The 17,256-nt window shown below is 55.5% G+C and overlaps 1 protein-coding gene across 2 annotated transcripts in view; it reads right to left on the bottom strand.

Annotated features, from left to right (window-relative positions):
* Nucleotides 1–5,349: 5,349 nt before the first annotated feature.
* The window catches only part of USP7 (ubiquitin specific peptidase 7), a 65,700-nt gene continuing 53,793 nt past the window's right edge, over nt 5,350–17,256 (bottom strand). For both annotated transcript variants that reach the window (XM_047087103.1, XM_047087104.1), the window contains exons 14-31: nt 16,269–16,413; nt 15,863–15,993; nt 15,020–15,154; nt 14,459–14,560; nt 14,188–14,293; nt 13,349–13,441; nt 13,193–13,260; nt 12,764–12,864; nt 11,768–11,921; nt 10,963–11,030; nt 10,408–10,516; nt 10,242–10,319; nt 9,336–9,436; nt 8,204–8,303; nt 7,389–7,508; nt 7,221–7,292; nt 7,011–7,101; nt 5,350–6,766 (exon numbers count right to left, since the gene is read on the bottom strand). In XM_047087103.1, coding sequence (XP_046943059.1) covers nt 6,660–6,766; nt 7,011–7,101; nt 7,221–7,292; nt 7,389–7,508; nt 8,204–8,303; nt 9,336–9,436; nt 10,242–10,319; nt 10,408–10,516; nt 10,963–11,030; nt 11,768–11,921; nt 12,764–12,864; nt 13,193–13,260; nt 13,349–13,441; nt 14,188–14,293; nt 14,459–14,560; nt 15,020–15,154; nt 15,863–15,993; nt 16,269–16,413 — 1,881 coding nt within the window. In that variant the 3' untranslated portion in view covers nt 5,350–6,659. The remainder of the gene's footprint in view (nt 6,767–7,010; nt 7,102–7,220; nt 7,293–7,388; nt 7,509–8,203; nt 8,304–9,335; nt 9,437–10,241; nt 10,320–10,407; nt 10,517–10,962; nt 11,031–11,767; nt 11,922–12,763; nt 12,865–13,192; nt 13,261–13,348; nt 13,442–14,187; nt 14,294–14,458; nt 14,561–15,019; nt 15,155–15,862; nt 15,994–16,268; nt 16,414–17,256) is intronic.

The raw sequence follows: 17,256 nt of genomic DNA, 5'->3' as shown, positions 1-17,256 counted from the left end.
CCACCAAATAAACGTCCACCGAGTGACTTCTGCCTGCTCGCGTCTGTCCTGCTGGGGTCCCTCCTGTCCCAGGGAGGGGGTGAAGGCGCCTGCCCTCTGTCCTCCTGGCACAGCTAGGGGGCTGGGTCAGCATTGGACAAATGAATGAATCGTGGGGAGCGGGACTCCCCACACCAGGTTCTCAGGCTCCCTGCCTGCCGTTCAGACCCCTCAGAGACCTCGGCGTGGTACCTCCTACTCTCCTGGCCCCTTCCCCTCAGCTCAAGCTTCAGCATCTGAAAACATCTCTGTACCTCCAGCTGGGGGCAGGGTGGGGGGAACACCTCACTCCCCATTATCCACAGCCTCGCATATCCACGAGAATTTGGCCAACGCTTGGGACATTAAAAGGCCCCAAGCTGACGAGGACCAGGATCCCCCCTGAGTTAACATGGGGTCTGCTGGGGATGAGGTGGGGGGGAGGGGAAACCCTGGGGGGGGGGAGGAAACTAAGAATTTTTTTGTTTGTTTTTAAAGGTTTTTAAGTAATCTCTACAGGCGCCCCCTAAGGGATTTTTATTTTGCAAAACAAGGTGAATGCTATTCACCCACCTTTTCAATTAAAGTGAATTTCCTACAGAAGGGGGGAAGAATGCAGGAGAATTAGGAGACAGAAAAGAAAGAGAACCAGGTGCCTGGCTGGCTCAGTCAGAACTGAGACTCCTGATCTCAGGGTTGTGACTTCAAGCCCCATGTTGGGCATAGAGATTACTTAAATAAATAGGCACTAAATTTGCTGTGATGCTCACCCTCCCCTGGGAGGGCAGTGTCCCCCCCCCCCCCCCGCATCCTATAGATGCGGAAGCCCAGGCAGGAGGGTCCCCCTGCTCCAGGAACTGGAGGCAGCAGGGCCCGGCTCCCTGAAAAGGTATGGAGGTGTGTGTGTGTGTGTGTGTGTGTGTAGAGCAGTTTACCAGTCAGCAGGCAGAGAGAGAAGTTCCCGGAAGCCTTACAAGGTCAGGGGAGAGCCCTCTGCATGTAGCCGGCTGGGACAGATTTCTCTGGATCTGAATGTCAGCCCCCTGAAGATGCCAGGGGAAGGTGGCTTTCCGCCCACACCCCAGATGCTCTGGAGAACCAGGGAGAGCACCAACCTCCGACTCAGTGCTAGCTACGGGGTCGGGAGCCTCCATTTCAACACCTAAATGGACCCATCTTAGCAAGGTGTTGAGGGTTAGAAGCCAAAGCATCTGGGGCGCCTGGGTGGCTCAGTCGGTTACGCATCCAACTTCGGCTCAGGTCATGATCTCACACTCCGTGAGTTCGAGCCCTGTGTCGGACTCTGTGCTGACAGTTCAGAGCCTGGAGCCTGCTTCGGATTCTGGGTCTCCCTCTCTCTCTGACCCTCCCCTGCTCGTGCTCTCTTTCTCAAAAATAATAAACATTAAAAAAAAAAAAAAAAAGCTGAAGCATCGGACCCAATAGGCCCCCTGGACCCAAGAGCCAGTCTATTATCTGTGATACAGCAAGCCGGGACAGGGGTGCCAGGTGAACCCGGGGAGACAGAGAGGCCCAGGTAGACAACACAGGTGGCCACCCACCTGGGTCCACACCTGAAGGAGACTGTGCCAGCTCAAACACGGCAGGACATGATCCCTGAGAGGCCAGGGCAGGCCTCCCGGCTGCCAGTACCCAGGGGACGTCTTCACCGGGACCGAGCCAATCTCCGGTTCTGGGGAGCTCTGCACCGGCACAGAGGCACCCGAGCCACATGGGGATGGTCACCGGTGCGCCTGGCTCTGCTGAGGAAGCCAAGACCCGTCTTGAGCCAGAACCAGATGCATCTGGTGAACTCGCCTCGAGGCCCTTGTTCCGATTCCACGATCACCGGGGCACTTGCTGGTTTTGACTGTGATTCCCAGATGGGTCCCGACGGGAGCATCAGTCCCAGGACAGGCACCTCTCGTGGCAAACACACTGCTCGCGGTGCGTCAGAGGGTGCCGGTGTTCGGGCCTCCTCCGTCAGCATGGCTCAGCCCCTACAGTACTTTTCTTTAAAGGTGGTGGGTCCCCGGGATGCCCTCGAGGTCCCGCACGGCTCCGGCCGCCTCCCGACTGTGACATCACAGACCAGCCTCCGGTCCTTTCTGACTCAGAGTGCCTGCCCACCGTAAGGAAATGTCGTTCAGGGACTTGACTGGCAGACTCACGATGAAAATCCAGACTTTCCGACTTCTTCTAAAACCTATGAGGGACCCCTGGGTGGCTCAGTCGGTTGGGCATCCAACTCGGTGCAGGTCATGATCTTGTGGTCTGTGAGTTCGAGCCCCGCGTCGGGCTCTGTGCTGACGGCTCAGAGCCTGGAGCCTGCTTGGGATTCTGTGTCTTCCCTCTCTGCCCCTCCCCCGCTCATGCTCAGGTCTCCCTCAGTCTCAAAAATGAATAAATGTTAAAAAAAAATAGTAAAAAAATAAAAACCAAACCTATGATGGTCCAGCCACACGGCACCCTCCAGCAACCGTTGGGCTAAGTGCTGTGTGACTGCGCCTCACCTCTCCCCACTGGCCCCGTGTTCCCAGGGCCTCCACACTCGCCGCCTTAACGGGAGCCCCCCCAGCCACACTCCCGTTCCGAGATCTCGCTGAAGGTCAGGCTGGGGTGTGGGGCCCGGAGGCCTCACTCTCCCAGGGCACACCTTTCCCGGAGGGCCACCTGGGCGGCATGGCTGGAAGGGCCCAGGGCTCAGAGGGAGGCCCCAGCCTGGGATCCCACAGCCCCGCTCCTTCCACCCAGGACGGCCAGCTGGGAGGGCCTGGAAAGCAGGACGCTGAGGCCGGCAGAGTCTGGGTCTTGAGGCCAGCTCTCCAGCAGGCGAGCCCAGAGCCCAGCCAGGTGGCACAAACTGTCGAAGTCCCCTGGCTACTCCGGGCGGCCCAGAGGCAGCAGGGCACAGTCAACGGTGAGGGTCGTTACAAGAGCGCCTGAGTTTTCTTAGCTTCCTTCGCCCCCAATCAAGGCTAAAGCCCAGAGATGGGACAGAGACCCCCCCCCCCGCCACCCCGCCTTATCCCAGGACCAGGCCGCAGGGCGTGGGGCTTCTCGGCCTTAGTTGGGAGGGAGCCTGGAGCGCTTGGGGGGGCCGCGGGCACCCAGGCGAAGTCGTGCTGTGCGCGCAGGGGCAAGGAGGGCCAGGGGCGGTGGTGGTGTAGAGAGGCCGCAGGCTGAAAGCGGCCGCAGACGTGGCTCAAATGTGTCTGTGCCGCCTGCCTGACGCAAGGCGGACTTTGCAAAGCGAGCCTGAAGGGACAGGCTCTTCGGTGCCGGCAAAGCAGGCAGATGAGCACCGTGGGGGCTGGGGTGTGGCTTTCCCTCCCAACATCCGATCACGTCTGTGAACATGAACCGACTGCGGCCCGATCGCGGCGTCAGCACCCACAGGCCCACTCCTGGATCCACCCATCCTTCGGCGGGTCAGCCGCGTGGGGGCCCTCCCTTCGTCTTGCCCGGACCGCTCTTAAAACCCCCGAGGGCCTGGCTTCAAAGCCTCACTCAAAGATAAAGGCTGGAAGGACGGGTCCGCACAGGCTCTGCTTCCCCCGGGGACAAGGCAAAGGCCTCAGGAAGCTTGGTCTTTGACTTTGCTCCCATCCGGTAAATGGGTCCAGCAAGAAAAGGCCAGGAAAACCTGCCACGGTTTTCTACGTTAAGTCCAGGCTCCGCGTGAGCCAGTCACCGGAAGGACCCCTAACGAACGGGAGGAAAATCGGCTTAGAGCGGCTTTCTCCAACAGGGTAGACGCTTGGCCACACGCGGCTACTTAAGTGAAATTACGAATCCGCCCCCTCAGCTGCTTTGGCACATCTCGGGCGTCCGGCAGGGATGCGTGGCTGCGGCTACCCCTCTGGGCCACGCACAGAACCTTCTGCCGTGGCAGGAGGCGCTCTTGGACAGGGCCGGGCCAGGACAGAAACGGCAAGACGGAGGGAAAGGCGGGAGCCCCACACAGAAGTCCATGGGGCCCTTGGTTCCGGCGTGCTGACGTCCGAGGTGCGTGTCCGCGTTGGCAGTGTTTTCAGGCAAGGCCTGGCCCCGGGCTCGTGCTCACGCGGCCTCTCCCCCGACGGCTCCTTCCCCCCTGGACTTGTGCCCCGGATGCCGTCGCGCTCACCTGCTCAGGTATGGCACGAGGCTGCTACCAGGCTCCAGCAGCAGAGCTCAGTAACTGTCCCCGAGACCACCACGGGGCTCCCACGCCGCGGCTTCTCGCTGGGGACTCCAGCACGACGCTCACGTGTCCCCATCCTAAACAAGCAGACCGCGACCGCGTGCCTCCGAACAAGCACAGAGCCATGCGGGGGGGGGGGGGGGGGGCCCGGACGAGGATCCACCACGCAATCCCAGGGATCCGGTCTGGGGTCCCCCACCCTGACGGACTCACGCTGCGGGGGGCCTCACCCCAGCATGGTGTCACGCACCAAAGCACCAAAGCCACACCTCTCAGCGCCATGCACACAAGACTCTGCTTTTTACCGCTCTGGCAACACGCAGGAGACGCGCACCCCTTCCTGCTGGAAGTGGGGGTCCCTGAGGCAGCAGACTTGGAAGTTCTTAGAGAAAGGCGACCGATCCCCCAGCGGGAAGGGCATGGCTGCCTACAAAGAACAGCCGTTACAGCAAATGGCACGCGCCGTACCCTGGGACGCTCGAATTTTTCTCTGCACACGGCTCCCGCGTACGGGTCACGTGCGATGACCATGCCCCTCATTCCGGTCGCATTATGGTTCCCAAGGGACCCACCCTTCTGCGAACTCCGATGGCTGTCAACAGATGGGAACGTCCTCGGGGCTTAGAGTGAGCTGTTTGAAAGGCTGGGTTCCACCCCGTGCCCCAAAATCAGTCTTAGGAGCTCAGACGCCGAACCCTGTAGCCCGGAGGGAATGGAGAGGCAAAAGCGTAGCGTATGTCCACATCACCAGTCTTTCCGATAGGCAGTCGGTCACTCGGTAACTTAAGGGACAACACCGATCTAGCTATCCTACTAGAGCCAACCCACGGCCAAACCTCAAACAAAAGACCAACTCTTTCATGCTCAGAGGGGGCAGGTCCCGGGGGGCGGAGACGCGCACGGGGCCTTGGAAACCTGCAGACAAAGTCGTGCCGGGCTGGCTCCGGCATGCTTCTGGTCCTCAGATGTGGGCTACGGTTTCCTCCCGGGAAACCTTCCACTGCTCGAGCTTGACCATGACCTGGAAGAGGCGAAATCCAACCCCCGGATGACCAGGACTATCCACGAGCAACCCCGACAGCAGGGGGAACACAGACCTCCAGGGGGAGCAGAAGTCTCCCCTCGACCTGCACGTCACTCACTGATTTCCAGTTTTTATAGAAAATTTTATTCAACATACAACATTTTCCAGCAAAAAGGCAATATACAGGAAGAGTTGGTATACACTGATGCTACAGAAAGAAAGGAAAATCCTGGGAAAGGATGAAAAATAAGTGTGATCTGCTGATTCTATTTTACTGCACTCAAAACTAGACACGCAGCCGGCATTAGCTCCAAAATAAGAGGAAACGAGGCTGGGACTGAAATAAAACTACACACAATGAATATCAACATCAGTGAAGAGTCACTTAGATGCACCCAACAAAAAGTCACCTCCTCCCAGCGGTGAATTATACATGTTCACTCATTAAATATACAATTTCATTTCTCTGTTTTTTTTCTTTTTTTTGTTTTTCTTTTTCTTTTGTTCTTTTTTCGTTTTTTTGGTTTTTTTTTTTTTTTTTTTTTTTTTACAAAGTCAACAGCGTACTGACCACTAGTGAGCATGCCCTCTTTGCTAAAAGGCTCTCCTTTTCTTGTTCCGTCTGTTCCGTTCTGAGGAAACTCTACTGAGAATTCTTTCACCTGCTTGTATGAACTGCTGAGATTGTGGAGTCAGTCTGCCCACAGGCGGCACGCCTGACACCTCAATTGTATCAAACAGCGTTTTCAAGCGAACCAAAGGGGCCCGGGCCGTCCGCCAGGACCGTGCTCACACTCGGGGGCGTCCACGCTGCACACGGGCTGAAGGACGGTAGCGGCTGACGGACTGAGACGCGTTTACCGAGAGACCCGGGCAGCGGGGGGGCGGGGGCGGGGGACCGAGGAAGGGGGACAGTACACGCAGTGAAGGAAAGAGCTCTATTTATTAGGTTGTGAGTTTCTCGGTTTTGCCTTTACAGATGCACACAAAAGGTTGGAAAGTAGAACTGAGGGGAAAACGTCAGACGAGCCTCAACGTAAGACCAGCTGCGGGGCTGGCGCCCGCGACCCCAGGAAGGCAGCCGGGCAGGCCTCTGCCGACTGGACACAGCCCAGAGGCCTCGAGCCGGAGCCGCGTGGCCCTCACCTCTTCTCCCCCGTTACGCTGACGGTTGCCTTGCGCTGTGGTTACCATAAAATAACTCTCATTGGCATCCAAGCTTTATAAAAACACCTTCATTTTGCTCAAAAAGGGCAGTCAATAGATACAGAGAAGCCAAACGGAACAGCCTCAACAAAATAAAATTAACATCAGCAGCAAATCCTCTTGCTGAAGACTTCAGATGGTGCGCGTGTACCAAAGTTCTAGGCTGTTAAAAAGGGGCACACACCCACGCACGGCCCCTTGCCTCGCACGCACTGGGTGAGGAAGTCAGTTATGGATTTTAATGGCCTTTTCCAGGTAGGTGTAGCGACTCCTCTTTGGGGCTTTGTTGAAGTGGTCAAGCCCTAGCCAAGGCCGAGGGTGAGACATGTTACCTGGCGGAGAGAGAGACACAGGGCTGAGGGCTGAGGCTAGACGGCGAGAAAGCGGGCCGAACCCAGCGCAATGCCCCCCTCCCCCCTCCCCCCCCACTTCCCAGCACACGCTGGAGAGCCACCGACATGCCAACCCTGAATGCGTCTTAGAGGAACCCATGGGTCACGCGCTGTGCCTCCCTGCCTCGCAGAAGGAACTGGGACCCAGGGCCGCCCGCGTCTCTGACCACGGGAGGGCTCTTACCAGGCTGGGGCTCAAAGTCTTTCAGGTTCACTTCATACTCATCCTCGTTGATGTACTGGTGTCGGCCCATCATCACAATGGCAAATTTGAACTGAAAGACAGAAGGGCCGCTCCTCCGTGAGCCCTGGGGGCCAGCAAACCCCCCTCCGGCCAAAGTCCGGCCGCCGCGGGAGCCAGGATTTCGGCGTGCGGCCCGGGAGTCCTGCCTACCTTTTCAAACTCCTTTTCCTGGATGTCCAGCAGACTCTGAATCCGCTTCATGACTTCTCTGAAATGCTCGCCCTACGAAGGGTAAAGGACACGTGTGCGCACTCCCCGGCGTGGCGCCGCGGGATCTCACGTCTGGCGGCGGCCCTCAGCCTACCTCCCCGGCCTCACCTGGTGGATCCTCAGCAGAAACGGAATCCCGAACGTCCCGAACACCTCCTTGTGGAAGTGCGCCACGGTGACGAGCATCTCGCTCTCCTTGTCTATGTCCACCTGGTCCAGAGGGATTTCCTGGGACGCGGGGTGGGGGGTGGGGGCGCACACTGAGCCGGGCGGTGCAGTCCACGCGGACACACACTGCGTCTGCCCGCCTCACTGCCCATCAGGGAAGCGGGGGTCCCACGCCCGCCCAGCGCTGTGTCTGGGTCTCATCAGAACCAGGGGAGCTCAGAGCTGGAAGGGGTCTCTGCGTCGGCAGGAAACTCTGAGGTTCCAGCGACCAAAGTGCGTGCGACTCTGGTCACTGTGGACACTTCAGCTGCTCCACACTCGGCAGGGAGCCAGAGCTTCTGAGCAGACCTGCCCGGGGGCCCACATCGAGAATTCCCATCTGGGGACAATTCCCCTAGGATCCCCTGTGGACGGGCACGTAGAGGCCAGCCCCCGAGGGGAGGGCAGGCGGGGGGGAGGGCGGAGCTGCACGTGAAGGGACAGCGTCTCAGGCAAGTGTGACGGGCAGGGAGGGCCGCTCAACGCGCCAACGGATTTCCGGAAGCCGAGCTGTACACACTGCCCACGACTACCGTGAAAAAGCACATTCTGTGTACTTTCTTACAACGCAACGTTAACTTCTCAGCAGCCGGGAGAACAAAATCAACTGCAGGGCTCACTTCTTCCAGCGCGCAGACAAAACTGAAGCAGCATCCACCGCCAGCGGCCGTCCCACCGCCCCACGACCCCGCCCCGCGCCCACGAGGGCCCATTACCTCTATTCGAAACGTTCTACTCGTTGCCGGAGATAAGCATTCTAACAGCTCATCTTCTTGGTGCACACCGATAATCTTGTAGCTTACGATTTCTAGCAGCCTGCACAAAACGGGGGTGGGGGGGGTGGGTGAGGGGGGGCAGGGAGTGAGCCACACCAATCCACGGGAGAAAAGGGGCTGATGAGTTCTCCTAGAAATTCTTTATTACGAAGCTATCAACATTTGCTTATGGTTTTCCTCGTTAGAGACTGGGAATGTCCAAAGCAGGCGTCCTCAAGGAACACAGCACAAAATACTAGTCAGTGGTCCCCCTGGAGTGGGTGGTTCAAGAAAAGGCCGAGGGGGATGCTCCGGCTGGAGGGGATGCAGCGGCATTTGGGCACGGAGAGGGAGACCAAATCTCCCCAAACCGGGCACATCTTTCCCGCAATGGTTCCCAACGGGGCCAGACTTGCGCTCTTTCTCCCTCTAGCTCGTTAGAGAATAAAGATCTCATTCTTTTATTAGCATCACTGAGCAAGCATTCCAGGAACCAAGTAGCCCCAAGGGCTGTTATGTCCTGTGAGCGCCTGTCCGGCCCCATGGTAAGAACGGTCAACTCTCTGACATGAACAGCGCTCGTCAATCGGGGGCCTCTGACTTCAGCCTGAACACCGGCCACGTGGTTCAGAAGCGCCCTGATTCCTCCCGCACAACCAACAGCAGTTTTGGCTGATCCTCTATTTGCATCCTTTCCTTACCGAGTGGCTTTTCCACCTGAATCTCAAGTTCTTTCTATAGCTTAGTAATAATCAGGAGACAGGGAAAGAAGAAAATATGGCTCAGTGGTTAAACATCTGACTTCGGCTCAGATCATGATCTCACGGTTTAGGAGTTCGAGTCCCACATCGGGTGAGCACAAGCCCCATGTGGGCCCCACTTCTTTCTCTCTCTCTGCCCCTCACTCACTTGTGCTCCCTCTTGCTCTCAAAAGAAAAAGGCGGGGGGGGGGAGGGGGGTCCCATTATGAAGGGTCTATGAACTGCTACAGAAGACGGGCCGAAAGCCGGTGTGCAGCACTGTGCGCGGGTCCCAGTGTCGGGTGCCCTGGTGACGCCCCCGCGGCCCGCCGGCAGCTTCAGGAAATACTTGCCTAAGTTTCCCTGACGCTTTCTCCCCGAGCTCGACAGCCTTTTTACATTCTTCCAGCAGGTCCCGGACACACCCGTGCTTGTCGGGATATAGTGTTATTTCCTAGGAAAGGACCGGAGGAAATCGATGCTTTCAAGAAAACGGAAGAGGTCTGCCACAACACGTCCGTGTTGCTCGAGGAAGGAAAGAACGGCAAGGGACGTTCTGTCGTCTCTAGCTTCCCACCGCATCACCGATGCCCCACCCCGAGGGCTCCGGATGCGTGAATTCTGCCCGCCGGCCCAAACCGGAGATGCCCACCCCACCCCAGAGGTGTTTAGGACCTGAGAGGAGTTTAGGAAACAACGCTGATACAGAAAGGTCGCCCTTCACAGGACAGCTCCTCAGGAAACCCCACGGAAAGCCACGCCCCTCCCCTGCCTGCCGGATCCAGCATGGTGACGTGACAGACAGACAGACAGCCCAGACAAGGCCCAGAGGAGGAGCGGAGTATCTCAGCCTGTCAATTCCACCAGAGGAACACGCGTACAGCACGTGGCCTACATGCGCCTTCAAGACTGGTGGAGCTACAAAGGCGAAAACACCGGGGTCCAAGCAGGGCCAGACTTTCTAGAACCACCACGTGCAGGCGGGCTGGGCCTGCCTTCCGTGCAGAACCAGCCTCAGCAATGGCAGACCCCGGCACCCGCCCCACCTGAGGAGGCCCAGAGGCAGCCGGGGTTCCAGAAAGATACTGCCTGGGGCCAAGCAGCTAGAGCCACGACTGAAAATGCTCCAGTCATCGTGGCTGGAGGGGACTGAGGGCCTCTGACACCTTCCCTTTGTTGTTTTAGTTTTCGAGGGCTAGACAGACAGAAACATTAAATGCCAATAAAAGTAAAACTTCCTACCGTTAAAAAAAACCTACCTCTTCCCTAAATTGGCTGTTTAACCATATACACTTAAAACTTCGTCTGTTTTCGAAGTCTGTGATTTTCATCTTCAGCTGGTAAGAAAAGAGAGACCGTCAGATGTGCTTCCACGAAACCCAAACCTTCTCTTCATGACCCACTTACATGAATTCGGGCTCATACCTGCTGATAGTAAAGTTTCTTAGGTTGTCTAGGCTTGAAGAACTGTAGGAGATCTCTTAAAGTCCCTTCATAATTATGTCTAAGAGGATTACCTGGGCCGTCCCTATAACTGCACAAGAAAACAGCACATAAACAAATGCCTTGTTGACTATTTGCCTACACCAAATCCCCGTGAGTGTGAGTAAAAGCAAACCACTGGCCTTCCGCCTACACCTGAACTTGGGCCTGGCACGGGGCCTCCCTTAACACTCCCATTTCCTGAGGCCCACGTCCCTCTGGCTGTCCCACTGGCACGCACAAGTCTGGCTGGGGCAGCCCGGCCGGACGCGTGGGAGATGTGCTGACAATGTATCTACAGTGAGTCTGGCTTTGGACGAGGCCGCCAATTAGTCTGACGTCCGGGAGGAGTGTGGTCAGGACGTGCGTGCGGACGACTCTATCGGAAACTAAGTGAGGGCATGTCAGGTGTTAACCTATCAGAGTTAGTTCCACGATGTCTGGACGGACTAGGAACGGCATGCGGGACAGACAGAACAGCGAGCGACCGAGGCTTACCCTTGAGACTTGAAAAACTGGAGCAGCATGGGGTCGGTGTTGAGCCTCTGTGCCACTGTCTTTGCAACCTGGGAGGAGGGAAGGGGCCCACAGACAGAAAGGAAGTCTCCTTCAGGGATGAACTGAGAATTGCGTATAAACCTTACCAATGAAGCCATTTACCTGATGTTTTTACACAAGTATGAAACAAACAGCCTGAACTTAAACGGCCTGAACCTTTGACACCTACCAGGAATAAATGATACTCCCCAGTGTGCCCTCATGGGGGCAGCACACTGGTGAAGTTAGCTGTTACAGGGTCTTTCACCTTTTTTCTTGGTATGTTTATTTGAGTAAACTCTACACCTAATACGGGGCTCGAACTCCTGACCCTGAGACCAAGAACCACTTGTTCTTCCAACTGAGCCAGTTAAGAGCGCCCCGAGCTCTTAACTTTTAATGGTGAGGTCTACAGGTTTATTTTCCAATGGCATGTTGTAATTGAAGCAAAGATGCTGTTAAGACCATCATCTCTGAAACCAAATTATGCCAGGGTGGGTGCAGGGTCGGATGGGTGCAGCGTGGGGTGGGGTGGATATAAGGGATGCGGGGCAGGTGTGGGAGGGTGTGGGGGGAACAGGGCGGGGTGGGCCTCGGGAAAGAACAGCCGCTGGCCCGGGGCCAAGCCCCTCAATCAAGAACTTCCTCATAGCAGGGCTGAGGCCCTCCCTCCAGAACCAAATCCAATAGCCTTCAACAAGCGCTGTTTTAAAAACTTGGTCTTTCTGCTGTAGAATACGAAGGGAAAAGAGCATTTATCAAATACCTGAAAATAATTCATTCGATTTGATAATGTAACCACAAATCCAGGATCATTAGGGATTGTTTTATCACAGAAAATGACATCAACACGGTGGTAGAGGTCTCTGAAATATTCTTTTGCAGTGGGTAATTCACTGTTATCATTTTCAGGGTCATCCCTAGTGGGAGGAAAAAAACAGTTTGCAGACTAAATCAAGTCCAGGCCAGGGGTATTGGTTAAAAGGAAAAAAAAAAAAAAAAAAAAAAAAAAAGGCATCATCTCCCAAACCACAGTGACACAGACAGAAATTGGTGTTGACATAAATTCTGACTCGCATTTTAGGGTGCCACAGTCTGTCCCGGGCACCCCGGTCAGCAGCCAGGATGGCACAGGAGGGGTGCCCTGAGCCGGCTCAGTGCTAGTGCTGACTGCCTTCTGCCCCTCATCTCAATACAGAAGTAACAGTGGACTCGGGGTCAAGCGCCTCAGGGCAGAGCCTCCTCTCTGACCAGAAGCGGAAGGGACGGGTGACCACTCTCGGGCTCCAACAGCAGGGCTGGGGAGTCGCTAAGTCTAGGTTATTTACTGCCTGGCCCTCCAAACAGAAGTCTTCAAGAGCAGGGGAAAAGGCTACTTTCAGACCAGGGGCCACGACAGCAGCCCAGCAGCCCCAAGGGTTTTAATGCACACCGATTTGAACGGATTATCCACGCAGGTGCACACGGGGGAACCTCACGCTTTAAGGGAAGGAAAACCATCGTGCAGTTCCGTAAAGACGTCTGCCACCCCGTTAAGAGTTACCCTGCTCTACGCCGTTTCTTCGGAAATAAAGCATTCATTAAATGAGGAAGAGGCTCACTGCCCATCATCCCCAAACCAAGAGAAGGTCGGCCTCTATCCACAATCTCAGATACAAATTTAACTTGGGGTCTAGATGCAATTTTGTCTCCTGGTTCTAGGGCTTATGGAAAAACCTCAACGCCCATACAAAGTGATAAAAGTCCTTCAAAAAGTACATACTTCTGGAACACTATAATGTCACCATCCATTAGTTCATCGAGGGCTTTATCAAGAGACACGTCATAGTCCTGAATTCTCTCTGTTAAATTCGGTTTAACTTCCTACAGGAAAAGAGATGAACGGTTACAATTCAACATCTGCTTATGTGTAATATGGCCAGACACTGCCTGCACTTTCTGCATATTCAGTACCTCTCAGCCCTACATTTTTCGTAAGCGAAACGCTAAGTAAATACTAATATCCATAAAAACGTAATCATCACTGGGCCTAAATGAGGGAAAGTCATTTTCCTTCCACACCACCCGAGGCCCCCACCACTGAGCTGCACACTTCACAGAACAGTGAACTCAGGGCCAGCAAAACGAACAAAGACAGCCCTCCCCCAACCACCCAAGATACGCGGATTATGGAAAAACACGCCATCCAAACCTCATAGAGGATAAGGCTAGTGTCCTGGGTAAATCCCGCTCTGTCGCACATAACCGGGAGCAAATCACCTGGGTTCAAGAAAACAAAGAATCCGAGGCTGTAACACGCCAGCACGTTAACAAAACCAGCTCCGAGGTCGGCACAACAAGGACTTACGGATTTTACAGGATATTGGTGTGTAGATGTGCCCACAGTAATTCAAGCTCCGTGTTTTGGGGTCATACATCTTCAAAAATAGCATGACATCATCTATAAGATTAACAAACAGGTTTTGTTAGGATCTTAACACTCGGGACAGTGTTTTAAAAATGTTAACAGTGAGCCTAGTGGCATCCCAAAGGAAGGCTTACAGAGCCTAAAAGCAATTGTTTCAGGGGAGGGTTAGCCCCGGTCCCAGGTCAACAGCATCATTCCAAACAGGCCCCCGGGAAACACTAATCTGAGGCAGTGAGGCTGGGAGCCAGGGCAGTGAACTCATCAGGAATCTCACACTTCCAGAACAGGTATAACTAGCTGGTTGAGCGTTGCCATGGAAATATGCTAATATAGTGTCTTCGCCGCCAGAAGGGACAGCCTGGTCTGTAACAAGAACCACCCAGCATCTTATAGGCACCTGCTGTGTAAACCTACGGCCAAACTGTCCATCCACACACTCTCTGCGGCCGCTTCAGGGCGGCACAGGCCGCACGGGTCGCAAAGCCCCAACTATTAAGGACCGGCCCTTGGCGGAGAGTCTACAAGCCCAGCGCTGTCACAGCCCCTGTCAGGCACGTGGCAAACCATGGGCCCAGACAAAAGTGGAACAGGAGGACTCAACGTGGCCGGTGCCTTCCAGCCACCGGCAGAGGTGGGGCCCACCCAGCTTTGCCAAGAAACACGAACACAGGAGGGGGCCGAGGGCCGGTTTCTTTGCCAGGGAAGAACGCCGGACCCTGTGTCCCTGTGTGTCTAGACGGTGGTCCAGGGAGCCGGCTCTGCGCTCCGAGGACACTTACGATCTTTGTCAAACTTGGGTAACGTGGCTCCGCTGGCGGCCAACTCCGGATCAACGGTTTCCAGGAATATCGTCCAAGGGTTTTCATTGTCACTGAGCTCAATCATCTATTTCCAAAAGAGAGGCTGGTTTTAGACTGTGTCAGCGGCTGTGTGAGGGTGAAGAACACGCCCACCACCCACAAAGTGGGCCAGAAGCAGATAAGGCACGCTGGCGCGCAGGCCAGGCCTCCACAGACCCCCATCAGGACAGGCGGCACCCGCGACACTCACCGTCTTGTTGCCGTCTGCCTCATTATCCAACATCGCTGGCCGTTTGGTTCCATTGCTCCTTGCCTGCATGGGCCATAATCGGATTTGATCTTGTGGAAACCCCTGGGGGGAGAGGGGGGGAGAAAAGCAAACCAAAGTAATTAAAAGCAGCTCACATTTTAATTCCATACAGGGGCGTCCGGGTGGCTCAGTCGGTAAGTGCCCGACTCCTGATTTCAGCTCAGGTCATGACCTCATGGTTCCTGAGTTCGAGCCCCACATCGGGCTCTGTGCTGATGGTGTGGAGCCTGCTTGGGATTCTCTCTCTGCCCCTCCTCACCTGCTCATGTGTGCACTCTCTCTCAAAATAATAAAAACTTAACAAAAAAATTCGATATGAATGTGATGATTCTAGGATTATATTACAGTTACAGCTCTCCCTGCTACGTGGTCCAAGACTCACCCTTCAGGGCTCCTAGTATTCCAGGGCTTGGGTGCCCGATCTGACCCCGTGCAGTTAAATAAGCAAGGGAGGAGAACGTGGGAGAACAAAATAACCACCCCAGAACGGGTGGCACTCACCATGGTCTGAGAGAGGTTCTGGACAAATTCAGCCAGTGAGGAGTTTTTCAACACTTTGAACACAGTATATTTCACTTTTTCTTCATCGTACATATCATTGCCTTGGTGGCCACAAAACTGGTCCTCTGCAACTATCTGAAAAGCCACAAGCAAACACAACACTTTCCACACGATACATAAATGCCACGCGACCACCCCAGCCAAAACAAAGTTCTTACAGTAGTATGCTAAGAATAGCTAGTCTTTTGCTCCGAAGAACCTTCTTCAGAAGACCCAAGGAGAAAAACATCAAAGTGACCGGAGGAAATCAGGTGTTTCATCAGAATCGAGACACCTCCGTTTCCACACAGCCGCTGCCCACTGACCGCGAGCACCAGCGGGAAACCCGCTTGTGTGGCAGTCTCTGGACAGCATACCGCCAGGATACTCGAGCTGGCAGCTTTTTCCCGGCAATCAACTTGCTAAAAGGAACGCCTGTTTCCTGGTATCGCAACCAAACCACAAACCAACACCACCCGGAAATTCACCTCTCCGTCCAGCCCTCTTTTCTGTCCCCACCACTGGCCAAGCTTCTCCATGGCCTGGAGGGCCACCTCCCACTGGGAGCTCGCCCGCCTGAGGCCTTTCCCCTCTGACCCATCGGTGCTTCTCATCCACCCCCTGGCCCAGTGTCTGGGGGTCTGAGTACGTCTAACATCAGCCCTCAGCCTGCGCTGGAACGTATGCCCCATAGGGCCAGGGAAACTGAGCACACGTGCCCAGGCAGCAGTCCCCCCAACGAGGCCACAGCGCTCCGGAAGCGAGGCCTAGCGCGGGTCCCGCCCGGGGGGTGGGGGTGCTGACCTGCACTTGCATGTAGAGATGGGCTTCCTGCCGTTCCTTCCGCTTCTGAGCCTCGATCCTCTTCTCCTCCTGCAGTCGTTCCACCAACTGCTGAGGGATATCGTGGTCGGTGACAGCTTGTAAAACCTCACCTGCACGACAAATGTGCCCACGTTTACCTCTGCGCGGGTTCTAGGATCCCCTCCTGAGAACGCCCCCGTTCAGCGTCGCCATAAATGGAGCAGATCTAATTCGGGGGAAATGACTTGGTACCGTGAGCCCGCATCAAAACCCACACGGCCCTGTCCAGCTTGCTTGCGGAGGTCGGGAGCGAGGCCGCACAGGCAGAGCGCGGAACGTGCTGGGGCAAGTGGCACAGCTCAGGGTACAGCTGTCAAGCTTCCCAGGTAACAAGCCGGCTACTCACTCAGCTTTGATTCCCTGATGTAAACCAACATGTACGCGTTCGTGCAGTGCCGCACCGACAGGTCGTCATCGTGACCCCCGTAATTGTGCTCGATGGCCTCCTCTTTCGTACACCTGGACACCACATCGTCGTCGAACTTACACCACTGGCAACAAGACGCAGCAGAGAGAAAGCGCTTTGAGAAGCACACAACCAGAGAGGCAGCGTTTACCTACAAGTGACGCAGGGAGGTGCTGGGCCAGGCGCCGCCTCGGGCCGCCCTCTCGGGGAAGAGGCCAGCCAGCACCCGTATTCTGGGGCCACTGTGAGTTTGTCCCTCGGCAATTCCGTCACATGCTCAAATGGCCCACTTCGAATCAGATTCAATCTCCCGACAGTACAACTCTTTGCAGATCTGAGAAAATCATACCGAGTACACCTGACTTCCTCGGTAAAACTGGAGATTTTACTGTGTGCTTACAAAATTCAATGGGACATTTGATAGGATACGTTATCGCAGCAAGAGAGGACCTGGCTCAAGAAAAGGTCAGCAGAGTTGTACAGAGTACTTCCCTTCTGATCTCTTCATTGTGGGTCGAGGTGTTCTAAATGGCGCTAAGTCTTGCAGGGAAAGGTTCGTCGTGGTCTGGGGCTGTGTGAGCACCCCCTGCCCAAGTCTCCTCACATGAGGGAGGTGGGCTCGGTCTCCGCTCTGTTCTGCACTGGCGCTACGATCCTGGACACAGACCCTGAGGACACCCTCACCCCTGGGGAACACTAGGAGACGCGACGGAGCATCACGCAGCACAGACAAGCAGGCGCGCAGAACGTGTGATTCATCCAGCCTCCCCTGCCCAAGGATTTCTTTCTTTCTTCCTTTCTTTCTGTCTTTTTTAAATTTACATCCAAATTAGTCAGCACAGAGTGGAACAATGATTTCAGGAGTAGATTCCTGAGTGCCCCTTACCCATTTAGCCCATCCCCCCCCCCCCCACAACCCCTCCAGTAT

The sequence above is a fragment of the Lynx rufus genome, unplaced genomic scaffold, assembly GCF_022079265.1.
Source record: "Lynx rufus isolate CCGP_SWC_20201006 ecotype Redwood Valley unplaced genomic scaffold, mLynRuf1.p SCAF_23, whole genome shotgun sequence".
NCBI classification, from domain to species: domain Eukaryota; kingdom Metazoa; phylum Chordata; class Mammalia; order Carnivora; family Felidae; genus Lynx; species Lynx rufus.
The sequence above is the reverse complement of the archived record's forward strand: the minus strand, read 5'-3'. Positions and strand labels throughout refer to the sequence as shown.